Genomic DNA, 26,877 nt, shown 5'->3' on the forward strand with positions numbered 1-26,877 from the left:
AAAAATTTTTTTTATGTTTATTTATTTTTGAGACAGAGAGAGACAGAGCATGAATGGGGGAGGGTCAAAGAGAGGGAGACACAGAATCTGAAGCAGGCTCCAGGCTCCGAGCTGTCAGCACAAAGCCCAATACAGGACTCGAACTCATGGACTGTGAGATCATGACCTGAGCTGAAGTCGGATGCTTAACCGACTGAGCCACCCAGGTGCCCGGATATAAACATTTTTAAAAATAAATAAAATAACAATCAATATGTTAACAATGGGTATAATAAGTGAAGACAAAGGGAATTTCAGGAGAAATATAGAAATTTTATAAAAATGTAAACTTTAGAACTGAAAGTTCTAAATATTCTGAAATTTAGAATTTAGAACTGAAAGTTCTAAATATTATGAAAACATAATATTTTACACTGTAAAGAAATAACTACATTAGGTTCACATCAAATTGGACACTGCAGAAAAAAAGACTGGTGAACCTGAAGACAATTCAACAGAATCATACAAATGAAAGCATATTGGTTAATTTTATGTGTCTACTTGCCTGGGCCACAGGGTGCCCAGATATTTGGTCAAACATTATTCTCGGCATATCTGCGAGGGTGTGTTTGATGAGGATGAGATTAACATTTAAACTGGTAGACTGAGTAAAGCAGATTGCCCTCCCTAATATAGGGGGAATTATTCCAATCGGTCAAAAGCCTTCATAGAACTAAAAGGCAAACTCTCCCCTAAATAAAAGAGAATCCTTTTCTCCTGACTGCCTTCAAACTGCAACACTTTTTCCTGCCTTTACACTTGAACTAAAACATTGGCTCTTCCTCAGTCTCGAGCTTGCCAGGCTTCAGACTGGAAGCACACAGCTAGCTCTCCTGGTTCTTAGGCCTTTGGACATGGATTGGAACTACACCACTGGTTCTCCTGAGTCTCCAGCTTGCTGACTGACCCTGAAGATCTTGGGACTTGTCAGCCTCTATAATTGCGTTAAATATAAAAGCCAATAATAAATCTGATAGATCAATCGATCTATTGGTTCTGTTTCAGTAGAGAATCCTGACTAGTACAGAAAGCACAGAGGGGAAAAAAAAAAAAAAAAACAGCTAAAATGAGAGCTTCAATAACATGTGACAGTATCAAGTGTTTTCATATAAGTAGAAATGAAGTCCCAGAAACAAATGAAGAAGACTATGAACCAGAAAAAAAATCTAAACAAATATTGTCCAAAAGGTTCCCTAATTTGATTGAAAACATTAACCACAGATTCAGCAGGCACAGTAAAAACTAGGCACAAAGAAACCACACCTAGGCATACCATGGTTAAACTTTTTAAAACCAAAAATAAAAAACCTTTAAAAAAAAATCTGAAAAGGAGAGAAAAAGAACAATATTCTCATTCATGCTACAAACATGGAATAACCTTAAACACATTATGCTAAGTAAAATAAGCCAGACACAAAAGGACAAATACTGTATGATTCACACTTATAGAAGGTACCCAGAACAGGCAATCATAGAGAATGACTTTGCAGAATGGAGGTTACGGGAAACGGTTATTTTCTGTTTAACAGATACGGAGTTTCTGCTTGGAATGATAAAAAAGTTATGGAAATACGTACTGGTTACATACCACTGAATACACACTAAATTACACACTTAAATACTGTCAAAATAGTAAATTTTATGTCACATTTTTTAACCATAATAAAAAAAAAGGGGAAAAAAAGTGCTAAAAGGAAAAAACCTGACAACCTAGAAGTCTGTATCCCACAAGAAATTAATATTTTTAAAGTAAAGGCAAAATAAAGATTTTTCAGATAATGAAAGCTGACAGCATTTTTCACCACGACACCTGTCGCATTACCAGAAATGCTTGTGCCAGATGAAGGGAATAATACCAGATAGAAATTTACATCTACATAGAGGAATGAAATATTAAGTATGTGAGACACTATGTAAAATATTATTTTAGAATAAACTGAGAAAGACATTCCGAAAACTTTGGAACACTGAAAGGGGATAAAAACCCACCAGTTATGCCCCCCACCAACACAAAAGGTAGTCAAGGTTAAAACACATCATTACCAAGTATAGAAACTAATTTTTACTGAGGAATAGACAAGTGCCCAATATAGAATAGCATTTAAAAAAATGTTTAATCTAAATAATAATTATAATTTCTCCCTCTAAATTGACCATAGGTCAATATGATTTTTTGTAATATATTATATATAATATACATATTATATGTGTGTGTGTGAATATAATCACACAACTTTCAAACACTTTATTTATTCAGAGAATATTTCTTGCTGGTTGGTTATATAAGAAGTTTATGGCATAAAACAAATATATATTTCTTATTTTGAGGATACTAATATATTAGTCAAAAATATTTTTGTCCTCCTGCAAAATATCTAGTAATTGTGATTTTATAACACCTTTTTATATAAATGCTCTGAAGTAAAACTGGCAAAGTGAATATATAAATGAGTTCACTTCACACCCTACTAAAATCTTACCAAAAAGAAACTGAAGGGAGAAAAAAGACTGACATACATAAGGGATGATGACAAAAAGGGCAGTAGCAACACAATTTCAGAAAACAGAAAGCAAATGGACAGTTACTGATTGAGTAGAGGAAGATGAATCCAGATGCCTGGTAGCCAAGACATCACAACGCAAACTAATCTCTTCCAAAGTAAACAAATTCCTTCCAAAGAAACACTACAAGACCTCAGAATAAAAGGCACCTGGTATTTTTTTTTTAATTTTTTTAAAATGTTTATTTTTTTGAGAGAGAGAAAGAGAGACAGAGACAGAGCATGAGCAGGGGAGGGACAGAAAGAGAGGGACACACAGAATCCAAAGCAGGCTCCAGGCTCTGAGCTGTCAGCACAGAGTCCGACGTGGGGCTCAAACTCGTGAACCGTGAGATCGTGACCTGAGCTGAAGTCAGACGCTTAACCGACTGAGCCACCCAGGCGCCCCAGGCACCTGATATTTCTGAAAGCCAGGTTGGGACTAAAAATAGGACAACTGGTGGAAAGTGTCAGTAAGAAACATGGAGATGCCTAAATCCCCCTTTCATGCCCACAGAAAATATGAGGTTGACTAAACCATATGGACCTCGAATTAGTGTACATCCAGCACAAGTGGGAACAGGTATCATCAGGGGCTCTACACAAAAGTTCTACATCAGGGTTCTACATAAGTCTGAAACAGGAAAGGTGAGACCTCCAGCCCCTGCCCTTGTTCTGCACCACAATACTGGCTATAGCCCTGGCAGACCTGGGAAAATTTCTCTCTCACTAATCCAAAAGAAAACAGATACAACTGGTTTTGTTGGGGGGAATACCTGGGAATTCCCCCCAACAAAAGAGCCTGATCACACCACCCTTCTTGAGGTCAACCAGACCTGTCATCAAACACAAAGCTTCCAAATGGCTTTTAAGTACCATATTCATAAATGTGAAAACAGCAAGGGGTCACTAGATAGAAAAATTTGCTAACATGCATGAAACAAACAAAAAGAAAGAAGCAGAAACAGCAGATAGCAAATTTTAAACCATAATATCCTAAGAGATGAGCAAAAATATTGAGCTTATGAAATAAGAACAGTGCACTACATTTTAAAAGTATTAGTCAGTGTGGTGCCTGGCTGGCTTAGTCAATAGAGCATGCAACTCTTGATCTCGGAGTTGTGAGTTCAAACCTCACGCTAGGCATACAGCTTACTTAAAATTAAAAAAAAAAAAAAAAAAAAAAAAAAGGATTAATCACAGAGGAATCTCTAGTAATTAAGACAATAAAATCCAAAATTATAAATTCATCAGAAGTTTAGGAGACAAAACTGAAGACATTTCTGAGACAGTAGGACAAAATGATTTCAAAAAGAAGAATAAATCACTTTTGAAAAAGATACAAGGGATTGGAGCATGAGATCCAACATCCAATTCATAGAAATTAGAAAAATAAAAAAGAGGAAAGATAAGGGAAGATATTAATACACAATTTTTTAATTTCTCCCCAAAATAAAGCACATGAATTTCCAGATTGAAAGTACTCAGGATGAGTACCATACATACTGAATTAAAAAAGACCCATTCCAAGATGTTTCATTATAATAATAAGAACATAGGAATTAAGCCTTCCTTCCAAAGATGAAAAATATACCACAAAGAACTGGGAATCAAAATGCATAACAGAAAGACTGGAAACTAAAACATGAGAGAACAATTTCTTCAAAACCCAGGGAAAACAATTTCTAGTCTTACATATATCAAGTAATGGAATACAATGAAAAAGAAACAAACATATGAGACTCAGGAATCAGAGAATTTGATGTTGGAGAGACAAAATGGGAATCCAAAATGATAGTGAGGTAAAGACCAGGGATGACAATCCCTCAGCAGGCTTTCTGTGAATCCATTCTAAACTTGAAGGTGCCAGCTGGCATGTCTCCAAGAAAAAACAAAATGGAACTATCAACTGACCAGATTTGTTTGCCTGACATAAAAACTAAATAAATGCTACTGGGAAGATTTTAAGGTAGAATTAGTGGTGGGGGCTATGAGAATTAGACCTCTAACACTCCCTGTTTGCCTACCATGTACATATTTCTCTGCCCACCAGCCTCCCTATAACATTCAGCTACATGATTATTCATTTTGAATATAATGTTATTAAGAGCTGATCCTTACCAAATACCTCTTATGATATATAATCATTACTTTTTTGGTTTAACTCCTCGCAGTTAATGATTCCTCATTTTCTCATTTGATTCTTTAAATTATAGTCATAGATTAGCATGATAAAAAATAAAAATTTAACATTTTTACATTTCACATGTAAATATTTATAACTCATTTTTCATTTTTCAGTCATTAGACTTAATCATTATCAGACATTATTCTTGATAACAATTTCGAGTTACTACATATCATCATATGATAATTTGCTTACATTTCTTTCTGTTGGGCATTAAGACTTTTTCAAATTTTTTTATATTCTTTTTTTTTCACAAACTGTTGAGTGTTTTTTGTTTTCTGTTTTGTTTTTTTTTTTTTTTTTGCTTTTTATTTTTATTTTTTAATTTATATCCAAGCTAGTTAGCATATAGTGCAACAATGATTTCAGGAGTAGATTCCTTAATGCCCCTTACCCATTTAGCCCACCCTCCCTCCCACAACCCCTCCAGTAAACCTCTGTTTGTTCTCCATATTTAAGAGCCTCTTATGTATTGTCCCCGTCCCTGTTTTTATATTATTTTTGCTTCCCTTCCCTTATTTTCATCTGTTCTGTGTCTTAAAGTCCTCATATGAGTGAAGTCATATGATCTTTGTATTTCTCTGACTAATTTCGCTTAGCATAATACCCTCTAGTTCCATCTACATAGTTGCCAATGACAAGACTTCATTCTTTTTGATTGCCAAGTAATATTCCATTATAAATATACATACCACATCTTCTTTATCTGTTCATCCATCGATAGACATTTGGGCTCTTTCCATACTTTGGCTATTGTCGATAGTGCTGCTATAAACATTGGGGTGAGTGTTCCCCTTCGAAACATCACACCTGATCCCCTTGGATAAATGCCTAGTAGTGCAATTGCTGGGTCGTAGGGTAGTTCTATTTTTAACTTTTTGAGGAACTTCCATACTGTTTTCCAGAATGGCTGCACCAGTTTGGATTCCCACCAGCAGTGCAAAAGAGATCCTCTTTCTCCACATCCTCTCCAACATCTCTTGCTGCCTGAGTTGTTACTGTTAGCCATTCTCACAGGTGTGAGGTGGTATCTCATTGTAGTTTTGATTTGTATTTCCCTAATGATGAGCCATGTTGAGCATCGTTTCATGTGTCAGTTGGCCATCTGCATGTCTTCTTTGGAGAAGTCTATTCATGTCTTTTGCCATTTCTTCACTGGATTGTTTGTTTTTTGGGTGTTGAGTTAGATAAGTTCTTTATAGATTTTGGATACTAACCTTTATCTGGTATGTCATTTGCAAAGATCTTCTCCCATTCTGTTGGTTGCCATTTAGTTTTGATATTCTTAATAATGCTTATTGAGAACTACATAAATCTTTGTCTCTATTTCTAATGACAAGTTCCTACAAGCAGGATAAATTTAAGGTTTTGCTCTATACGACTTAGTTGTCCCCTAAAATTTCTGCCAATTTACATTTGTACCTACAATGTATTATGTTCATTTCGCCACACACTTATGAGCAGTAATACAGTATTTTTAACTCTTTCAGAAATTAAGAGGGAACAAATTTAACATGTACTCTTTTTAATTTGAATTTCCCTATTAGTTATATTATATTATATATTTATGACTTTTAATCATTTTTCTTTTTGGGTATTATTTGTATTTGTGTGGTTTTAAATTTGACATACCTTCTCCCGGATTAAGGATATGTATCACTTTGTCATGGTAAGTGTTATGGTAAGTGTTTTTTCAGTCTTAACTCTTATGTAGTCATACATTTGTTCTTCTTTCTCTTGCACTTGGTCCCTAGGAAGGCCTTCCTCAGCTCAAGGACAGATAAATGTTGACCTCTGTTTTCTTCTCCCTCTATGAGGGGGGTAGTATTAAGGTTTTATTCTTAGTAATTATATTAAGTAACCTAAAAGGGATCCTTTAGCAATACTTCCATAAAAGCATGAGAATGGGGGAAACCTCAGGAATATAAAAAGTGGCTTAAAATCAAATAACTTTCAATGTATCTTTTAACTTTAAATATTTCAACATGTAAGCTTCCTTCCTTAAATATCAGAGTACCATGTGGATTAAAACAATGTAACACTTTCAGGTATATATGCCAATATAGCTTAATTTTGAAAAAATTTTACTCACTTGTGGTCATGATGTTAGGAGGACAAGAGGGTATTCCATGATCTACTGCCCATCTGTAGGCTCCTTCTCCAACTAAAAAGCTAACAACAGAAAAATTATTCTTTTAAAAATTCAGTTTCATCTTTTCCTATATCAATAAAGTAATATAAATCATATAGTAAGGCAACTGAAAAAATGTTTTGCATATAGATATAATTCTAGGTTTATTACCTCAAAATAACAATATGGCTACATGCCCCAAAATTATTTAAACATTTTCCCCAAGTTAGGAATTTTACAATTGGAAATGGTACAATTTCATTTGCAATAACCAACAAGTAAAAACCAGCAAAATTCACCCTGAGATGCAAAAAATAGTTGATTTCCCCATGGAAAATACTAAGATTTATCTTGGATCATCATGGTCACACGATCCATTTAATCAAGTTAAGAGTCACAGTATCAGTGAATGTCCTCAGATTTAGTATTCTTACCTACTATAACACCTGGGTCTACCTAAAATGAGTGGGTACATCTAGAGATGCCCAAAAACAATGAGATGTGCTTACATTTTCAAGTCTTAATGCAATGAAAATATATAAATGACCTATAAAATATATGACTCTCAGAATCATTTTTACTGTGGCGAGTACTGTGGTGTGTCCCAAAAGTAATTTTTTAAGCCCTAAACTGCAAGTTTTAACATAATGAAGTAAATGAAAGGATACTGTTAGCTAACTGTAAAAGACTTATTTCCAAAGATTTCAAAGGGCATGCAGGATAATTAACCACTCCATTCCCTAACACAGTAACAGCAAGTGGTTACCATAAAAATCAATCACTTCATCTCCTTCCATAGCCAACTTCTTAAAGCTCTCAGCCAGCTAGTAATGGGTTTCCTTGAACTTATGCCTGCTCATTAGTTTTTGGCTCTCTAGTTTTTGTTTCTGTTCTTCTAATCATTCCAACACTAAAACTCAAAGTAATGCATACTGAAGTCTTTAGATTCATTTGTTAGTAAGGAGATCAATGACATACTGGCAAAACAAAATCTAAGGAGATACTCAGAAATGTCCGAATAGTTCTACTGAGAAACTAAATGGTTACATCCAATAACTGTTTTCCAATATATGGAGAGAGAGCCAACAAGAATAGACAACTTTACTCCTTCAAACCTCTATATCTTTTTTTAAATTCTAGAGGATTCTGAAATAGAAAACAGTTTCTCCTATTCTTGTATCAAATGAAGACCACTGCAAAGAAAATGCAAAGAAAAGCTGTCATGTAAAGTTCAAATGAAGAATAACTGAAATAGAAACTTGAATGTGAGTTAAGCTGTCCTGATGGCATTTTTAGCACTTCCTCCTTCCAAAAAAGGAATGTGATATAAGAAATAACTTCTCTCCATGCAAAGATGTAAAAGAGATGCTGAAGTGGCATATTAAGTGATCAGAACAGAAATTTGGAGCTGAATCTAGTATTCTTAGCACACCCATTTCATCTTGGGTTCAAGCCCAGTATCTGGAATCAATGGCATTTTACAAAATATTCTTAGTTTTATTTTTCATTTCTTAAACAGTCTTTGCTTCTAAATTAAACCAACTTGCCACTGGCTGCTATGCAAGTTTTTAAAATACCTTAGCCATTTTATAATATTCATAGGAAGTTGACTATTTGGATGCCATCTTATGAATAAGAACACTGAATATCTGACCTTTTCCTACTATCAAAAACTACCTGTCTAGTAGTTAATCATCACACAGAATGGCACAGTGCTTTCGAAGTAATTTTAAAATTCTGAAAAGCTACATGATACTAACATGCCAAAAATTCATTTTCTAGAATATTACATGCAGTATCAATTCCAATTTCTCAGTCTTATGACTCCCCAAGGAGAAAGCTTTTAGGGAAATTTTGCCTCAATCAAGTTTAGGAAATCCCATAGAATATACCTTTGTAAAATATCTGGAATCTGACCACTTCTCACCACCTCCCCTGCTAACCCCTTTCTCTGAACTACCATCATCTCTTACCTGGATTGTTGCAATGGACTCAATACTTTAATGCTTGCCTTGCTTTGCTCCCTGCCCCAGTCTATGCTCACTGGCCGCTGACATCCTTGTAAAACACAAGTCAGACAAAAATTATATCCCTCCTCTCAAAACTTGCAAAACCTCTCATGAGAACTCTAGTGTAAACACTGGAGTCTTCATAAGAATCTACAAGCTCTCAAGTGATCTGATCCTTTCTGCTCCCTCTTTACCTCATCTCTTACTCCCCTTGCCCCTTTGCTTACCCTACTCCAGCCTCCTATAAAAACACAAACATGTCAAGGAACCTCCAGCCTCAAGGCCTTCACCCTGAATGTTCCCTCTATTAGGCTCTTCCTTATTTCCCAAATGGCATATTCCCTCATCTGCTCAAATGTCTCCTTTGAGGAGGCCTATTTAAACTGTACCCAGCATGAGGTACCTGGGTGGCTCAGTTGGTTAAGCTTCTGACTCTTGGTTTCAGCTCAGGTCATGATCTCACAGTTTTGTGAGTTCAAGCCCCGTGTCAGGTTCTGCGCTGGCAGCATGGAGTCTGCTAGGGATTCTCTCTCTCCCTCTCTCTGCCCCTCTCCCACTCACACTCAGTCTCTCTCAAAATAAATAAACCTAAAAAAAACAAAAAACAAAAAACTGTACCCAACACACTGTATTCCCCTACCTAGGACTTTCAATCCCTGTCATTCTATTCTTTTCACATTTTTTTCACCTTCTAACATACTATACACTTTATAATTTATATGTCCATTATTTACTTCTATCTTCCTCAAATAAACTGTAAGCTTCGTAAGGATGGGAATCTTTGTTTTTTCATTGACATACCCAAGCATTTACAAGAGTGCCTAAAGCATACTAAGCATTAAACAAACATTGGCAAGATATTAAACAAGTAATAATAAGCTAGGGGGTCAAAATTCCTTAAGGGACAGTATTTTCCTTGTGTTTTACCCAATGTAATTTACATTAAAACAAGTCTCACGGTGATGTAAAACAAAAAGCAGCAACACTCTACTAGAAGCAGCCCTGGGGTGGGGGGAATGAAACCTCCACCAAGCTGCCCTCTGGGTGCTGCAGCAAGCACTAGCACAGTCAAGGTCCAGGCAAGGGCTATGGGCGCAAATGCAAGATGCGAACTGCAATCTCATGGCTGGCAACCACCCATTTCCAGAGAACCATGACTCCATAATCAGTCTAAAAAGTGTCATTTCGTGATTCAGAAAGCTCTCAAGATTGCTCAGGGATCCCAATAATCAAAATATATTATTCTGGAAAAGAAAGATATAGGAGAAAATGATAGTTATTTCTTTGACTTAAAACTGATTTCTATCTATTTTATCTGTTGCTTCTTTGTTCATCATAAATATATAAAACTGATGAAAGACAAATTAATGGCTATTGATCATTAAAAGCTTATACACAAAGTGCAAATAAAGGAGAACTTGCTGTATTTGGAAATAACATGTAACAACCAAATTAAACAATAAGCACATAACTCTTTGAAACCATTTTTAATTTAATTTCAATTTTTATTTTTTTAATTTAAAAAATGAATTTTTAAAACACAGAACCTCAGCATAAGCAATTGACACATAAAAAATAAACAATCTTTAGAATCAAAATATATTTCATCAATGTTCACATTTCTCTGGTTGTCTTAGAAAATTTTTTCTACTATTGTTATCCAACTAAATCTATACTTTCTGAATAACTTATTTCTTACATTTCATCTTTACATTTTTTAATTGTCTTTTCACATTCACACAACAAAAGTAGTACAAATTTGAATGAATTTATGAAATATAATAGATTAAATAGTATTTTAAGAAAATGTACCAAAAGCTAAATTTGCCTCTGAAGAAAATCCTAGGGTCAAATGAGCACCTTAGGTTTCATTTATACTAAACATAAAACAATGTTTGTCAGGCTTTCCCTTTTTCATGAAAAGAAACATAATTTCCAAAAATTATAACTTCTATATTAGGAGTCAGCAAAGTTTTTGTGTAAAGGATGGGATAGTAAATAGGTCGGTTTTCTGGCCATAATGTCTCTTTTGCAACAACTCAATTTGGCCTTTGAGTGTACAAGCAGCCACAGACAATACATACACAAATGGGTATGGCTGTGTCCCAATAAAACTTTATTTACAAAGCAAGCAGCAGACCAGATTTGGCCCATAAGCCATAGCTTGCCAATCCCTTGTTCTAAATGATAACACCTGTCAAAGCTATACCCTATCATAATGGAAGAAGAAAGATCCAAGCTATAAAATAAAATATAGAAACTTGAGTAAATGTGACACAGTTTATGAAGGTTGGCCCACCAAGTTTATAAAGATATCAAATACTCTACTAATCTGACCAAACACCACTACTTAAATAATACAACATATCTTAGTGGCTATAACCAAAAAATAAGGTATGCAGATAAATGAACTTTTTATTTAATTTTTTTTAATTTTTTTAACATTTATTTATTTTTGAGAGGCAGAGAGAGGCAGAGCATGAGCAGCGGAGGGAGAGAGAGAGAGAGAGAGAGATACAGAATCTGAAGCAGGCTCCAGGCTCCGAGCTGTTTGTTAGCACAGAGCCTGACGTGGGCTCAAACTCAAAACCTGCGAGACCATGACCCAAGCTGAAGTTGGGCGCTCAACCAACTGAACCACCCAGGCGCCCCAATGAACTTTTTATTTAAAGACTTCCTAAAAAAACATTCATTATATATAATGTCTTGCTATCCCCATAGAGTGGTGACAGATGACACCAGAGGACCATGATTTCTAAGTCTTCCGTCTGCTTTTTATAGTTTTTGTACCTCTATGCCTGGCATAGAGAAAATGAACAATAAATATTTGCTGAGTGAATTGAAAAATGAATAACTACATGAGTATAAACAGTAACTTCTCATTATTATAAAAGGATTCTATTCTACCCTTACTTCTAATCTGCTGCTTCTAATGTGATATGGAAGGACTCCATAAATTCCTAATAGCCTAACAGTGGTCAAGTATGGGACCCAGTTTCATTATCTGCAAAATGTCTTACCCTCATAAATCACTGTATAATTTTTATGAGTCAATACATGCAAACCACATAAAACACTGCCTGAAATAGTGTACAAATGCAATAAATGTTAGCTATTATTATTACACTAATTAGAGAACTAGACTTATTAGGGTCATATGAAAATAAACTCAAATTAAAAACATGATAAAGTTGGTTTTGTTGACTTAGGACACCAAAAGAATTTGGTTTTTTCTCAATTACTAGAGGTGTGCGGTGAACTTCCAGGAACATGAGAGAGAGAGAGATTTCTGCTCCTGGACAAGATGGCATAACAGAGAACAAATTTACACCCTTATCTGAAGAAATTATTTTAAAAATCAGAAATACAGGAAATGATAGTTTTCAGACATTAGTAGGCAACATAAGGGCAGTGATCTTGAGAGAAAGGAAACAAACAAGGTAAACCCTATGACTGACCCAGCTTACGGCCTAGAGAGTTTCCAGGCCATGGCCCAGGAAGAATTCAGGCAAAGCCCAGCAGTTTCTCAGTTGAAGAGAAAGAGCTGGGCATCCAAAGAAGCCCAGACAGCCAGAGTTCACAGGGCAGAATACCAGAGAGGAGAGAGCTGCACAGAAAAGGACTCGGACATCTACAGAGTCCCCTCTAGTCTTCAGCTAAGTAGAGATGAGTGTTTGTGTAATAAGAAACCACCCAAAGTGCGGGAAAGACTACCACAAAAATTTTAGAGCAAACAAGCCCCAAGTTCACAAAGGCCAGGAACAGCTCCTGCTCCCATCAGTCAAAGTAAGAAACCTCATTCTAGGTACATCTGTTATAGTACTCAGAAGAGTTTTGCCCCAATAGCAAAATAAAATTAGCTCAAGGCGAAATGCTTCTCTAGTCACATGTAACAAAGTATAGGGTAAGACCTGAAAGGATGAACCTGTCTTTAAATAACTATATCCTAGAATAAAACTCAAGAATATTTATTAAAATATAAAAATATCCAGCACCAAATATAGTAAAATTCACAATGCCTCAAATGCAATAAAAAATTACCAAGCATGCAAATAAGCAAGGAAATGCAACCTACAATGAAAGAAATCATTCAACTGAAAACAACTCAGAAATGACAGATGATAGCAAATTAGTAAACAAAGATATTATAAGTTACTATAACTCTATTCATATGTTCAAGAAGCTACAGGAAAGATTAAACATGTTAAGTAGATACATGGAAGACACTTTCTAAAGCTGCAAATCAAACTTCTGGAGATGTTACAAAGTCAGAGATGAAAAACAATGTAGATGGGATTAACAAGCGATTAGATATTATAGAAAGATAACTAGTGAACTTGAAAACAGCAATGGAAGTTATTCAACATGAAACAAGGAGAAAAATGAATGGAAAAAGTAAATAAATTATCAGTGACCTGCAGGGCCACAAGAGCTCAAATACACATGCAACTGGAGTCCTGAAGGATGAAAGAGGAGTCAGAAAAAATATCTGAGGAAATAATAGCCAAAAATTTTCCAAATTTGATAAAGTATGTATCCCTATATATCCAAGAAACAAAATAAACCCAATCCAAAAACAAGAGAAAAAAACAATGGACCAATGTATCTCATATATTATAAAAATTCTTTACAAAATCTTAGCAAATTGGGTCCAACAATATATCAAAAGGATAACACAGTATGACCAAGTGGAATTTATCCCAGGAATGCATTGTTAACAGTTGAAAATCAACCAATCACTAACTCACCAAGTAAGAAAAATTGTAAGACCATCTTAATAGATGCAGAAAAGCATTTGAAGAAGTACAACACCCATTCCTATTAAAAACTCTTAGAACACCAAGAAGAGAACTTTCTCAGCATAATAAAGAACATCTATGACAAACCTACAGTAACCACCATACTTAAAGGTAAAAGACCAAACACTTCTACCCTAAGATCACAAACAAGGCACAGATGCCCACTCTCACATTTCTTTTGTTTCCCCCACTCTCACATTTCTATGCCACATTGCATTGGAGGTCCCAGCCACTATAATAAAGAAAAGGAAATTAGTTAAAGTAACCCAGATTAGAAAAACAAGGAAGAAGTAAAACAATCTTTATTCTCAGAAGACATTACTATCTATAGAAAATCTTATCAAATCTATAAAAATAGTACTACCGAACAAATGAATTTAGCAAATTCTCTGGAAAGAATATCCATGTAATAAAATCAATCATATTTCTATATTGGCAAGGAATAATTGGAAAGTAACATTTATTATTTATATAATTTATCATGGTATCAAAAAGGATGAAATACTGAAGTATAAATTCGATAAAAGCTTTGCAAGACCTGTACACTGAAAACTATAAAACTGTTCAGAGAGGCCAAGGAAGACTTTAATAAATGAATATGTTGCAATCCTAATCAAAATTCGAGCAGGGTATTTATAGAAACTGGCAGCTTAATTCTAAAATTCATACGGAAATGCAATATGCCTGAAATGGTCAAAACAATTCTGAAAACAAAGAACAAAGCTGAAGAACTATATACATGATAAAATAAGACAACTAGTTCCAGACAAGTATAGCATCACTATACCATAAAAGCCATCACTTTTTCCCACATATTTTATCTTTGTAAAATATAAAAATATTGCACATGTACCCTTTGACAATTGCTTCATCTTGTTCCCTCCCTTCCTCTTTTCCCAGAGGTAATCACAGTGACTTTGGTAACCTCCTTTGCAGACCTTCTTTGTACATCTATGTACATATATATGTAGCCTTAAAAAATTAGAGCCCCGTTTATGTTGCAATATTATGAAGGAATACATGGGAATAAGAGAAGCTTAAATTCAAGACAACTGTTACATAGGAGCAGGAGCAGAGGCAAAATCAGGGTAAGGGTGTGGGACAATGGGAAGGATAAGGATGCTATTAGAAAGGGATCCATCTAGGAAGCTTCAAATCACTCTGTAATATTTTATTTCCCAAACTGGATGGTAGGAAACAGGTATTCTTATTTATAAACATCACATTATTTTGTATTTTTTTAAGAAAACATAAGTTAAACTGAATATATCATACAGCAATTTGATTTGTTTACAATATAGAGACCTATCCATTTTTACTATATATAAATGTTTCTCCCTTTCAATACTGCAGATTATTCAAAATATGACTAGAAAACAGTCTATTTAGCCATTGATGGACATTTAGATTGTTTACATTTTATACACCAGAAGCAGTGTTGCTGTATGCTTCTTGTGCTATAGAAGCCCTCCTGTGTACATGTGAAGGTATTCTATCCCAGGACAGAATTGCTGGAGCACATAGCATGTGCATTTTCAATTTTTTACATTAATAAATAATAACAAAATGTCCCTCAGCTGGCCATATCAATCTATGTTCCCACCACCAGTAGAACAAAGAACCTGTTTTTCCATAACCTCAACAACACTGGATAACATTCGTCTTTATTAATTTTGCTACTTTAAATAACATGAAAATGCCATCTTATCATTTTAATTCACAATTCCCTGATTATCGTTGGGCACTTTTATACCATTAATATTTTATTCTCTATAAGCTGCCTATTTGTACTGCTTACCAATTTTTAAAGTTGAGGCTATCTTTGTCTTAATATTTCATAGTTCTTAAACATGGTTACTATTTTTTTTTTTTTTGCTACTTACACTGCAAATAATGGTCCTCAGTTCCAAAGGCCATAATGTCTTTTAATTCAGATCATAGTGCCTTCAGTTGTATAACGCTAGACATTTTCACTTGTCATGTTTCCATAGTTTAGCCTTAATTTTTAATCTTAATAAGGTCTTTGTTACCCTGTAGTCATAAACATAATCTCTCATTTTTTTCTTAAAAAAATTTTATACTAAGCTTTTTTTAACCTCATGTTTGAATTTTATTTTTTTGAATGGTATGACAGAGGAATTTAAATTAACTTTTATCCACTAGGTAGCCAATTGTCCCAACACAATTTATTTAATATGCCATCCTTTTTTCCCCCACAATACTTTGAGATGACATTTAGGAGAGACTAAACTTAATTCCATACTTGGTCTGCTTCTGGACTCCCAGTTCAGTCCTACTGATTTTTTCTATATATATCCCTATACCTCTGTCAATCTGTTTCCTGTTTTAATTATGATAATACTATGAGGTATCAGGATAGCTTTTAGATAAGTCCAACTCTTTGGTCTGTTTCAAAATGTCTTGGCTATCTATGGTTGTACACTTGTTCCTCCATATAAACTTAAGAATCAACTTGATAAATGCCAGGAGTAGTGTGGGGAATGGGATTATGATGATTTGCAGATGAACTGTAAAATACTTGTCACAAGGTTTATGCTATTTTTCTTGTCAACTAAAACAACTTTATTGTTGTTTCCTCCCTACATGTGTCTTCTAATTGGTTTAGAATTAATTATGCTAATTTACGTACAGTAGCAGATATGGGTGAAAGAAAACAGAACATTTTAAATCAACATTGAGGAGAATATGAATCCAGAGATAATCTCTTTACATCTACTACTTCCCCCAAAATAAGTCCCATCCAGTAGGACTCTGTGTATGTATTAAAGAAAACTTAGTAAATTTGGGGTTAGTGGACTTCATACCAGTTAAAAAAATAGCATGGTTTTAATACAAATTATGAGAAAAGTCTAAGAATTTTCTAAACATTTTTCCTACTTTCAGATTTATAAAAGTAAACTTACTGGTATCAACCAGACATATTATAAACAATCTCAAAATTTCACATCTGCTTCTCCTTATCCTTGTTTTGTTGAAGACACAAATATTAAAAATTATATTTCTCTGAAAATTTTTATAATTGACCTTTCTAGCATCACAATTAAACACACCTGAGAAGTATATGATTAAAAGGATTACTTGAGTATATTTGCGTAAAAAGTTTCAAGATTTTTCAAAACTATGTCAATTTATTTTCTATGATTTCAAATTATAACAGTCAAATAAAGTGGTACAGTAATATCACAATTTTCAACACACACATTAATATAACCTACACACCCAGGCATGCAGAAGATATACTGAGTATGCAATGGCATTGAAGCATATTTGTTACCATTATTAGGCATACTAATAGGATAGTGATTGTTTTGCAAACAGAGAAGTTTACAATTATTTAAGGGTAAAAAATATGATGTCAAGGATTTGCTTTAAAATACTATAGGAAAGGGGCACCTGGCTGGCTAAGTCAGAGGAGGATATGACTCTTGATCTTGGGGTCATGATTTCAAGCCCCATGTTGGGTGTAGAGATTGCTTAAAATAAATAAATAAATAAATAAATAAATAAACAAACAAACAAACTTTAAAAAATTCTTTAAATAAAAAACTAAAATACTACAAAAAGGAAAAAGAAAGATGAATGAAATAGATGAAGGGCAAAACAATGTAATTATTGGAGCCAGGTATCAGGTTCATGAGGGCTTTTCACCATGTTCATTCTACATTTATAAATACTTCAAAAGTTCAAAGTTTTTTTTAATGAAAACTGTATGTTAATGTTGGAGAAAAGATGTAATCTTACTAATCTTAACATCACAGTGTGTTTCTCCAGAAGAGAAAAATTAAGTACTTTTAGTCTAAGATCATCTCAAAATTAAAATCAGTTTGGACTCTGAATTTTTAAAGTTTCATAATAAAAGACCCAACTGTGCACTTAGTAACAGCAAAAACATCTCTGTAATCAACTACAAAACCAAAAATTAACTCTGATTTCTTTTCTGCTTTAATCTGTAATATTCTATTCCATCTGAAGCTCTATCAAGTGTACAAAATGTTCCAAGATTACAGAACAAAGTGTGTCTTCCTCTCAAAAGCAAGCTACTGCTGGTGTGTAACCAATAGCATCAGCCTTCTGTGGATAAAAATAGCCTTCAAACACCGCATGCACCAAAGACCAAAGACCCAGGGAAAGTCAGGCAGAACAAAGCTGTTACCAGGGAGGAATTCGGCCAGCCGAGAGCTTGCCCTTCTGCCCTTCACACAAGAGTCTGTTTGCAACTGAAACTGGGTTCTTGATTCCTATAAAATAAAATTGGCAGAAAATGGAGTCAGAAAAATGCCTTCAAGTTTCCCACTCAGTTTTGTGGTGTTTCAATAAAACAACTTTAAAATATCTTAGAAAACTCTTCTTATATACATACTAATGAAAACCCTCAATTATCATGAACAATAAGGATAAAATCAACAAACATATGAATACCTAGTAGATGCAAGAAAAGAATATAAAACATACATTCTCAGTTTTGTCATGTGCTACAGCAGCAAAGACTGAATTTGAAATATATACTTAAATTAGGTTTCTTGTTAGATTTCAGAACAGAATAAAAAAAGTAATGAAAGTGTAGCATCTACTACCAAAAATTGAATTTCCTCTAAAGCATAAACATGATTACAAACATAGGAGGAGGAATTAATGGCCAAAAATTTTAAATCTCACCTACAGGAGAGATAGAATAAAGAGAATATCCTACAAATTAGGTAAGAGTGGGGAAAAGAGGTCAAGTATATACAGGTTGGTAACCTAAAATATGGTTCAGATTGTTTTCAGAACAGAAAACAGAATGTGAAGAAAAGTGAGAAGAGGATGTATATATGGAAGGGATGATAGGACAGCAAGTGTTAGTGTGAAAAACGGTGCCATGATGACAATGACAATGACAAATATGACAATGTGATGATGACCAAAGATAGTGATAGTAAAGTAACTCAGTATCTAATATATGCCAGGCTCACTGCCAAACCCTTAAATGTATCAGGTTATTTCACTGATCTCTCAACTCTATCATATAAGTATACTTACGAAACCTGATTACTGAGGAAATATTTGCACAGAGGGTTAAGTTACCCAACCAAGATCACAGTGTTAAGATTTTAACAGAAGCAGCTAATGCCAGAGACCATACCCTTAACCACTAATCAATGGATGCCTCTCAGGATATCATTAATGCCAAAAAAAGAAAAAAATCAATAGTGGGATATGAAGAGACTATAAAAACTCAAATTAAAGTCACTATATTGCCTCAAAACAAAATCATTTAGCTAAACAACAAAAACATGTGCTAGCTCTTAAACTATATCTCTGCACAGGTGCCTGGGTGGCTCAGTCAGTTAAGCGTCCAGCTCTTGATTTCAGCTCAGATCATGATCTCATGGTTCTTAAGTTTGAGCCCAGCATCAGGCTCTGTGCTGACAGCACGGAGCCTGCTTGGGATTCTCTTTCCCCCTCTCTCTCTGTCCCTCCCTGACTCGTGCTTGCTCTGTCTCTCAAAATTAAATAAATAAACATTAAAAAAAATGTTTACATCTCTGTATATGATGATTCAATATTGTTAACACTTTAATAATTGTCAAATCAAGTTATAAATTCAAATCAACAAATTCTCCATCAAAACTTCAAAAGGATTTCTATGATGTATGACAAGCTGACTCTTAAACTCATCAGGAAGAGAACACTTTGGGAAAAAATGAAGAGATATTTACCCTACAAGATACCATTTCTTACTAAAATCTATTCTTAATTAAGAGAGTGTGATTTGGGTACAAACAAACAAATACATCAATTGAATAGAATAAAGCTACCATTCAGACACAGACACACATTCATTTGGACATTTAATCCATGACACAGACAGTAGTTCAAATGAGTATGAAAAGATAGACTCTATGTGAGAGGTAGAAAGAACACAGAGTGATGGGAGTCAGACTGTTTTATAACTGTACTGGCTATCAATCTATTACTTCTCAGCTACAGATTCTCCCTTCATTGCCTGACCTGTGGAAATAGATATGAACCCTTTAAATGTGTTCCCTTTGCCAGCTGGCACACCGGTAACTTTATCAGTAGAGGGCACTGGAGACATACTGCAGAAGGAACAGTGCCTTATTAGCCAGGCTTGCAGAATGTCAGTTCTTCTTCACTATTTGGCCCACATGGTATTCCCCAGTGCTAAGGGTCTGCAGAGTGCAGCTTTCTCCAGCATTTGGCCACCACATGTTCTCCCCAGCTCCTGATTCAAACTACAACAGGATAGCTGACAGCCCCAGAAAGAACAGGACTGTGCCCAGCTCAAGTCACACACCTTCTCAGCCTCACAAGCACAAACAGCAAACTGTCCTATGGGGAACACTGCCTCGTGAGCCAAAAGCCCAATCTTTATCCTGTACAACAGAGGTTCAGTTCCCATAGTTTCCTGACCCCTGTGTATCTGCCCACCAGCTTGAGCTCACATGTGCCCCACAGGATCGTTCCTGGTCTCACAGTGACTGTAGCCTGGGTAACCCAACAACTACTCTGCCCCACAGTGAGCTGCACCCATACCTTCTTTACTGATGTCTGAATCTCCTTTCAAGTCTATCCTTACTTGGGTATTCTCCCTCTGCCCTAGAACACATTTTGAGTTTTCATTCCATCTTTATATAGTTACTCTCCTATCACTGTTTAATCATCCTTTATATTAAACTTCTCCTATTTTATCTACTGTGTGGTTTATCTCCTAGTTAGACCCAGACTGATACAGTAACCTTGGACAAATTACTAAACCTCTTTTGTATTTCAGTTTCCTTATCTGTGAAATGGGGATAAAAGTACTGACGTCAAAAGGTAATTGTGAGAACTAAGTGACTAAGTATACGTAAGCTACTGGAGAACAATGCATAGTATGCAACAATCACCCAATAAATGGTAGTTGTTATTGTTATTATCATTCAACAAATTGTATAGGGACAATTTGTTGGTTATTTCTTAAAGAAGTAAATGAAAAATAAATTTTAAGTGTATTAGAAGAAAATATAGATTAACTGTACTTATAATTATAAGGGAAACCTTAAGAAATGCAAAACACAGGCAGGGACTGCTCCACGTGGTTTCCCGACCACCGACTGGCAGGGTCTTGATATTAAAGAATCAGCAGAACGGAGTCTCCGGAGCCAAGCGCAGACGAGAGGCCCACGGAAGAGGGTAGGAAGGGCGGCGAGGCGGTACGCGCTCCACGGACTGGCAGGAGGGAGCCGGGGCGGAGGGGCGGCTCGCCGGCCAAGCAGAGCCCCCGAGTCTGGCAGGCAAAAGCGGAGGGGCCTGACGGACTGTGTTCCGACAGCAAGCCCGACTTAGAGTCTGGGAGGTCATAAGTTAACAGCTCTGCTCAGAAAGCGGGAAGGCTGGAGGGCAAAGGGAGGGAGAGCTGCTGAGCCCCCCCGGACGACAGAGCTCAGTTTGGCGAGGAACAAAGGCGCTCGCCAGCGCCATCCCCCCCGCCCATCCCCCAGCCAAAATCCCAAAGAGAACCAGTTCCTGCCAGGGAACTTTCTCGCTCCGCTCAAACACCCAACTCTGTGCTTCTGCGGAGCCAAACCTCCGGCAGCGGATCTGACTCCCTCCTGCTGCAACAGGGCCCCTCCTGAAGTGGATCACCTAAGGAGAAGCGAGCTAAGCCTGCCCCACCTGCCCCCGTGCACCTTGCCTACCCACCCCAGCTAATACGCCAGATCCCCAGCACCACAAGCCTGGCAGTGTGCAAGTAGCCCAGACGGGCCACGCCACCCCACAGTGAATCCCGCCCCTAGGAGAGGGGAAGAGAAGGCACACACCAGTCTGACTGTGGCCCCAGCGGTGGGCTGGGGGCAGACATCAGGTCAGACTGCGGCCCCGCCCACCAACTCCAGTTATACACCACAGCACAGGGGAAGTGCCCTGCAGGTCCTCACCACTCCAGGGACTATCCAAAATGACCAAACGGAAGAATTCCCCTCAGAAGAATCTCCAGGAAATAACAACAGCTAATGAACTGATCAAAAAGGATTTAAATAATATAACAGAAAGTGAATTTAGAATAATAGTCATAAAATTAATCGCTGGGCTTGAAAACAGTATACAGGACAGCAGAGAATCTCTTGCTACAGAGATCAAGGGACTAAGGAACAGTCACAAGGAGCTGAAAAGCGCTTTAAACGAAATGCAAAACAAAATGGAAACGACGACAGCTCGGATTGAAGAGGCAGAGGAGAGAATAGGTGAACTAGAAGATAAAGTTATGGAAAAAGAGGAAGCTGAGAGAAAGAGAGATAAAAAAATCCAGGAGTATGAGGGGAAAATTAGAGAACTAAGTGATACACTAAAAAGAAATAATTTACGCATAATTGGTATCCCAGAGGAGGAAGAGAGAGGGAAAGGTGCTGAAGGGGTACTTGAAGAAATTATAGCTGAGAACTTCCCTGAACTGGGGAAGGAAAAAGGCATTGAAATCCAAGAGGCACAGAGAACTCCTTTCAGACGTAACTTGAATCGATCTTCTGCACGACATATCATAGTGAAACTGGCAAAATACAAGGATAAAGAGAAAATTCTGAAAGCAGCAAGGGATAAACGTGCCCTCACATATAAAGGGAGACCTATAAGACTCGTGACTGATCTCTCTTTTGAAACTTGGCAGGCCAGAAAGGATTGGCACGATATCTTCAGTGTGCTAAACAGAAAAAATATGCAGCCAAGAATCCTTTATCCAGCAAGTCTGTCATTTAGAATAGAAGGAGAGATGAAGGTCTTCCCAAACAAACAAAAACTGAAGGAATTTGTCACCACTAAACCAGCCCTACAAGAGATCCTAAGGGGGATCCTGTGAGACAAAGTACCAGAGACATCACTACAAGCATAAAACATACAGACATCACAATGACTCTAAACCCGTATCTTTCTATAATAACACTGAATGTAAATGTATTAAATGTGCCAACCAAAAGACATAGGGTATCAGAATGGATAAAAAAACAAGACCCATCTATTTGCTGTCTACAAGAGACTCATTTTAGGCCTGAGGACACCTTTAGATTGAGAGTGAGGGGATGGAGAACTATTTATCATGCTACTGGAAGCCAGAAGAAAGCTGGAGTAGCCATACTTATATCAGACAAACTAGACTTTAAATTAAAGGCTGTAACAAGAGATGAAGAAGGGCATTATATAATAATCACAGGGTCTATTCATCAGGAAGAGCTAACAATTATAAATGTCTATGCGCCGAATACCGGAGCCCCCAAATATATAAAACAATTACTCATGAACATAAGCAACCTTATTGATAAGAATGTGGTCATTGCAGGGGACTTTAACACCCCACTTACAGAAATGGATAGATCATCTAGACACACGGTCAATAAAGAAACAAGGGCCCTGAATGATACATTGGATCAGATGGACTTGACAGATAAACTCTGCATCCCAAAGCAACAGAATATACTTTCTTCTCGAGTGCACATGGAACATTCTCCAAGATAGATCATATACTGGGTCACAAAACAGCCCTTCATAAGTTTACAAGAACTGAAATTATACCATGCATACTTTCAGACCACAATGCTATGAAGCTTGAAATCAACCACAGGAAAAAGTCTGGAAAACCTCCAAAAGCATGGAGGTTAAAGAACACCCTACTAACGAATGAGAAACAAACGAAAATGAAAATACAACAATCCAAACGCTTTGGGATGCAGCGAAGGCAGTCCTGAGAGGAAAATACATTGCAATCCAGGCCTATCTCAAGAAACAAGAAAAATCCCAAATACAAAATCTAACAGCACACCTAAAGGAAACAGAAGCAGAACAGCAAAGGCAGCCTAAACCCAGCAGAAGAAGAGAAATAATAAAGATCAGAGCAGAAATAAACAATATAGAATCTAAAAAAACTGTAGAGCAGATCAACGAAACCAAGAGTTGGTTTTTTGAAAAAATAAACAAAATTGACAAACCTCTAGCCAGGCTTCTCAAAAAGAAAAGGGAGATGACCCAAATAGATAAAACCATGAATGAAAATGGAATTATTACAACCAATCCCTCAGAGATACAAACAATTATCAGGGAATACTATGAAAAATTATATGCCAACAAATTGGACAACCTGGAAGAAATGGACAAATTCCTAAACACCCACACTCTTCCAAAACTCAATCAGGAGGAAATAGAAAGCTTGAACAGACCCATAACCAGAGAAGAAATTGAATCGGTTATCAAAAATCTCCCAACAAATAAGAGTCCAGGACCAGATGGTTTCCCAGGGGAGTTCTACCAGACGTTTAAAGTAGAGATAATACCTATCCTTCTCAAGCTATTCCAAGAAATAGAAAGGGAAGGAAAACTTCCAGACTCATTCTATGAAGCCAGTATTACTTTGATTCCTAAACCAGACAGAGACCCAGTAAAAAAAGAGAACTACAGGCCAATATCCCTGATGAATATGGATGCAAAAATTCTCAATAAGATACTAGCAAATCGAATTCAACGGCATATAAAAAGAATTATTCACCATGATCAAGTGGGATTCATTCCTGGGATGCAGGGCTGGTTCAACATTCACAAATCAATCAACGTGATACATCACATTAACAAAAAAAAAAAGAGAAGAACCATATGATCCTGTCAATTGATGCAGAAAAGGCCTTTGACAAAATCCAGCACCCTTTCTTAATAAAAACCCTTGAGAAAGTCGGGATAGAAGGAAAATACTTAAAGATCATAAAAGCCATTTATGGGGGCGCCTGGGTGGCGCAGTCGGTTAAGCGTCCGACTTCAGCCAGGTCACGATCTCGCGGTCTGTGAGTTCGAGCCCCGCGTCAGGCTCTGGGCTGATGGCTCGGAGCCTGGAGCCTGCTTCGGTTTCTGTGTCTCCCTCTCTCTCTGCCCCTCCCCCGTTCATGCTCTGTCTCTCTCTCTGTCCCAAAAATAAATAAAAAACGTTGAAAAAAAAATTAAAAAAAAAAAAAAAAAGCCATTTATGAAAAGCCCACAGCTAACATCATCCTCAACGGGGAAAAACTGAGAGCTTTTTCCCGGAGATCAGGAACACGACAGGGATGCCCACTCTCATCGCTGTTGTTTAACATAGTGTTGGAAGTTCTAGCATCAGCAATCAGACAACAAAAGGAAATCAAAGGCATCAAAACTGGCAAAGATGAAGTCAAGCTTTCGCTTTTTGCAGATGACATGATATTATACATGGAAAATCCGATGGACTCCACCAAAAGTCTGCTAGAACTGATACATGAATTCAGCAAAGTTGCAGGATACAAAATCAATGTACAGAAATCAGTTGCATTCTTATACACTAACAATGAAGCAACAGAAAGACAAATAAAGAAACTGATCCCATTCACAATTGCACAAAGAAGCATACAATACCTAGGAATAAATCTAACCAAAGATGTAAAAGATCTGTATGCTGAAAACTATAGAAAGCTTATGCAGGTAATTGAAGAAGATATAAAGAAATGGAAAGACATTCCCTGCTCATGGATTGGAAGAATAAATATTGTCAAAATGTCAATACTACCCAAAGCTATCTACACATTCAATGCAATCCCAATCAAAATTGCACCAGCATTCTTCTCGAAACTAGAACAAGCAATCCTAAAATTCATATGGAACCACAAAAGGCCCCGAATAGCCAAAGTAATTTTGAAGAAGAAGACCAAAGCAGGAGGCATCACAACCCCAGACTTTAGCCTCTACTACAAAGCTGTCATCATCAAGACAGCATGGTATTGGCATAAAAACAGACACATAGACCAATGGAATAGAATAGAAACCCCAGAACTAGATCCACAAATGTAAGGCCAACTAATCTTTGACAAAGCAGGAAAGAACATCCAATGGAAAAAAGACAGTCTCTTTAACAAATGGTGCTGGGAGAACTGGACAGCAACATGCAGAAGGTTGAAACTAGACCACTTTCTCACACCATTCACAAAAATAAACTCAAAATGGATAAAGGACCTGAATGTGAGACAGGAAACCATCAAAACCTTAGAGGAGAAAGCAGGAAAAGACCTCTCTGACCTCAGCCGTAGCAATCTCTTACTCGACACATCCCCAAAGGCAAGGGAATTAAAAGCAAAAGTGAATTACTGGGACCTTATGAAGATAAAAAGCTTCTGCACAGCAAAGGAAACAACCAACAAAACTAAAAGGCAACCAACGGAATGGGAAAAGATATTTGCAAATGACACATCGGACAAAGGGCTAGTATCCAAAATCTATAAAGAGCTCATCAAACTCCACACCCGAAAAACAAATAACCCAGTGAAGAAATGGGCAGAAAACATGAATAGACACTTCTCTAAAGAAGACATCCGGATGGCCAACAGGCACATGAAAAGATGTTCAACGTCGCTCCTTATCAGGGAAATACAAATCAAAACCACACTCAGATATCACCTCACGCCAGTCAGAGTGGCCAAAATGAACAAATCAGGAGACTGTAGATGCTAGAGAGGATGTGGAGAAACGGGAACCCTCTTGCACTGTTGGTGGGAATGCAAATTGGTGCAGCCGCTCTGGAAAGCAGTGTGGAGGTTCCTCAGAAAATTAAAAATAGACCTACCCTATGACCCAGCAATAGCACTGCTAGGAATTTATCCAAGGGATACAGGAGTACTGATGCATAGGGGCACTTGTACCCCAATGTTTATAGCAGCACTCTCAACAATAGCCAAATTATGGAAAGAGCCTAAATGTCCATCAACTGATGAATGGATAAAGAAATTGTGGTTTATATACACAATGGAATACTACGTGGCAATGAGAAAAAATGAAATATGGCCTTTTGTAGCAACGTGGATGGAACTGGAGAGTGTGATGCTAAGTGAAATAAGCCATACAGAGAAAGACAGATACCATATGGTTTCACTCTTATGTGGATCCTGAGAAACCTAACAGAAACCCATGGGGGAGGGGAAGGAAAAAAAAAAAAAAGAGGTTAGAGTGGGAGAGAGCCAAAGCATAAGAGACTGTTAAAAACTGAGAACAAACTGAGGGTTGATGGGGGGTGGGAGGGAGGGGAGGGTGGGTGATGGGTATTGAGGAGGGCACCTTTTGGGATGAGCACTGGGTGTTGTATGGAAACCAATTTGACAGTAAATTTCATATATTAAAAAATAAAAAAAAA

General features: G+C 36.6%; 1 protein-coding gene across 4 annotated transcripts in view; it reads right to left on the reverse strand.

Moving 5' to 3' along the window:
• Nucleotides 1-26,877, reverse strand: part of TASP1 (taspase 1) — a 309,206-nt gene that overhangs the window by 235,178 nt on the left and 47,151 nt on the right. For all 4 annotated transcript variants that reach the window (XM_049651145.1, XM_049651148.1, XM_049651146.1 and 1 more), the window contains 2 exons: nucleotides 17,881-17,965; nucleotides 6,860-6,939 (listed from right to left, as the gene is read on the reverse strand). In XM_049651145.1, the coding sequence (XP_049507102.1) occupies nucleotides 6,860-6,939; nucleotides 17,881-17,965 (165 nt within the window). The remainder of the gene's footprint in view (nucleotides 1-6,859; nucleotides 6,940-17,880; nucleotides 17,966-26,877) is intronic.

The sequence above is a fragment of the Panthera uncia genome (genome assembly GCF_023721935.1).
Source record: "Panthera uncia isolate 11264 chromosome A3 unlocalized genomic scaffold, Puncia_PCG_1.0 HiC_scaffold_11, whole genome shotgun sequence".
Classification (NCBI taxonomy): domain Eukaryota; kingdom Metazoa; phylum Chordata; class Mammalia; order Carnivora; family Felidae; genus Panthera; species Panthera uncia.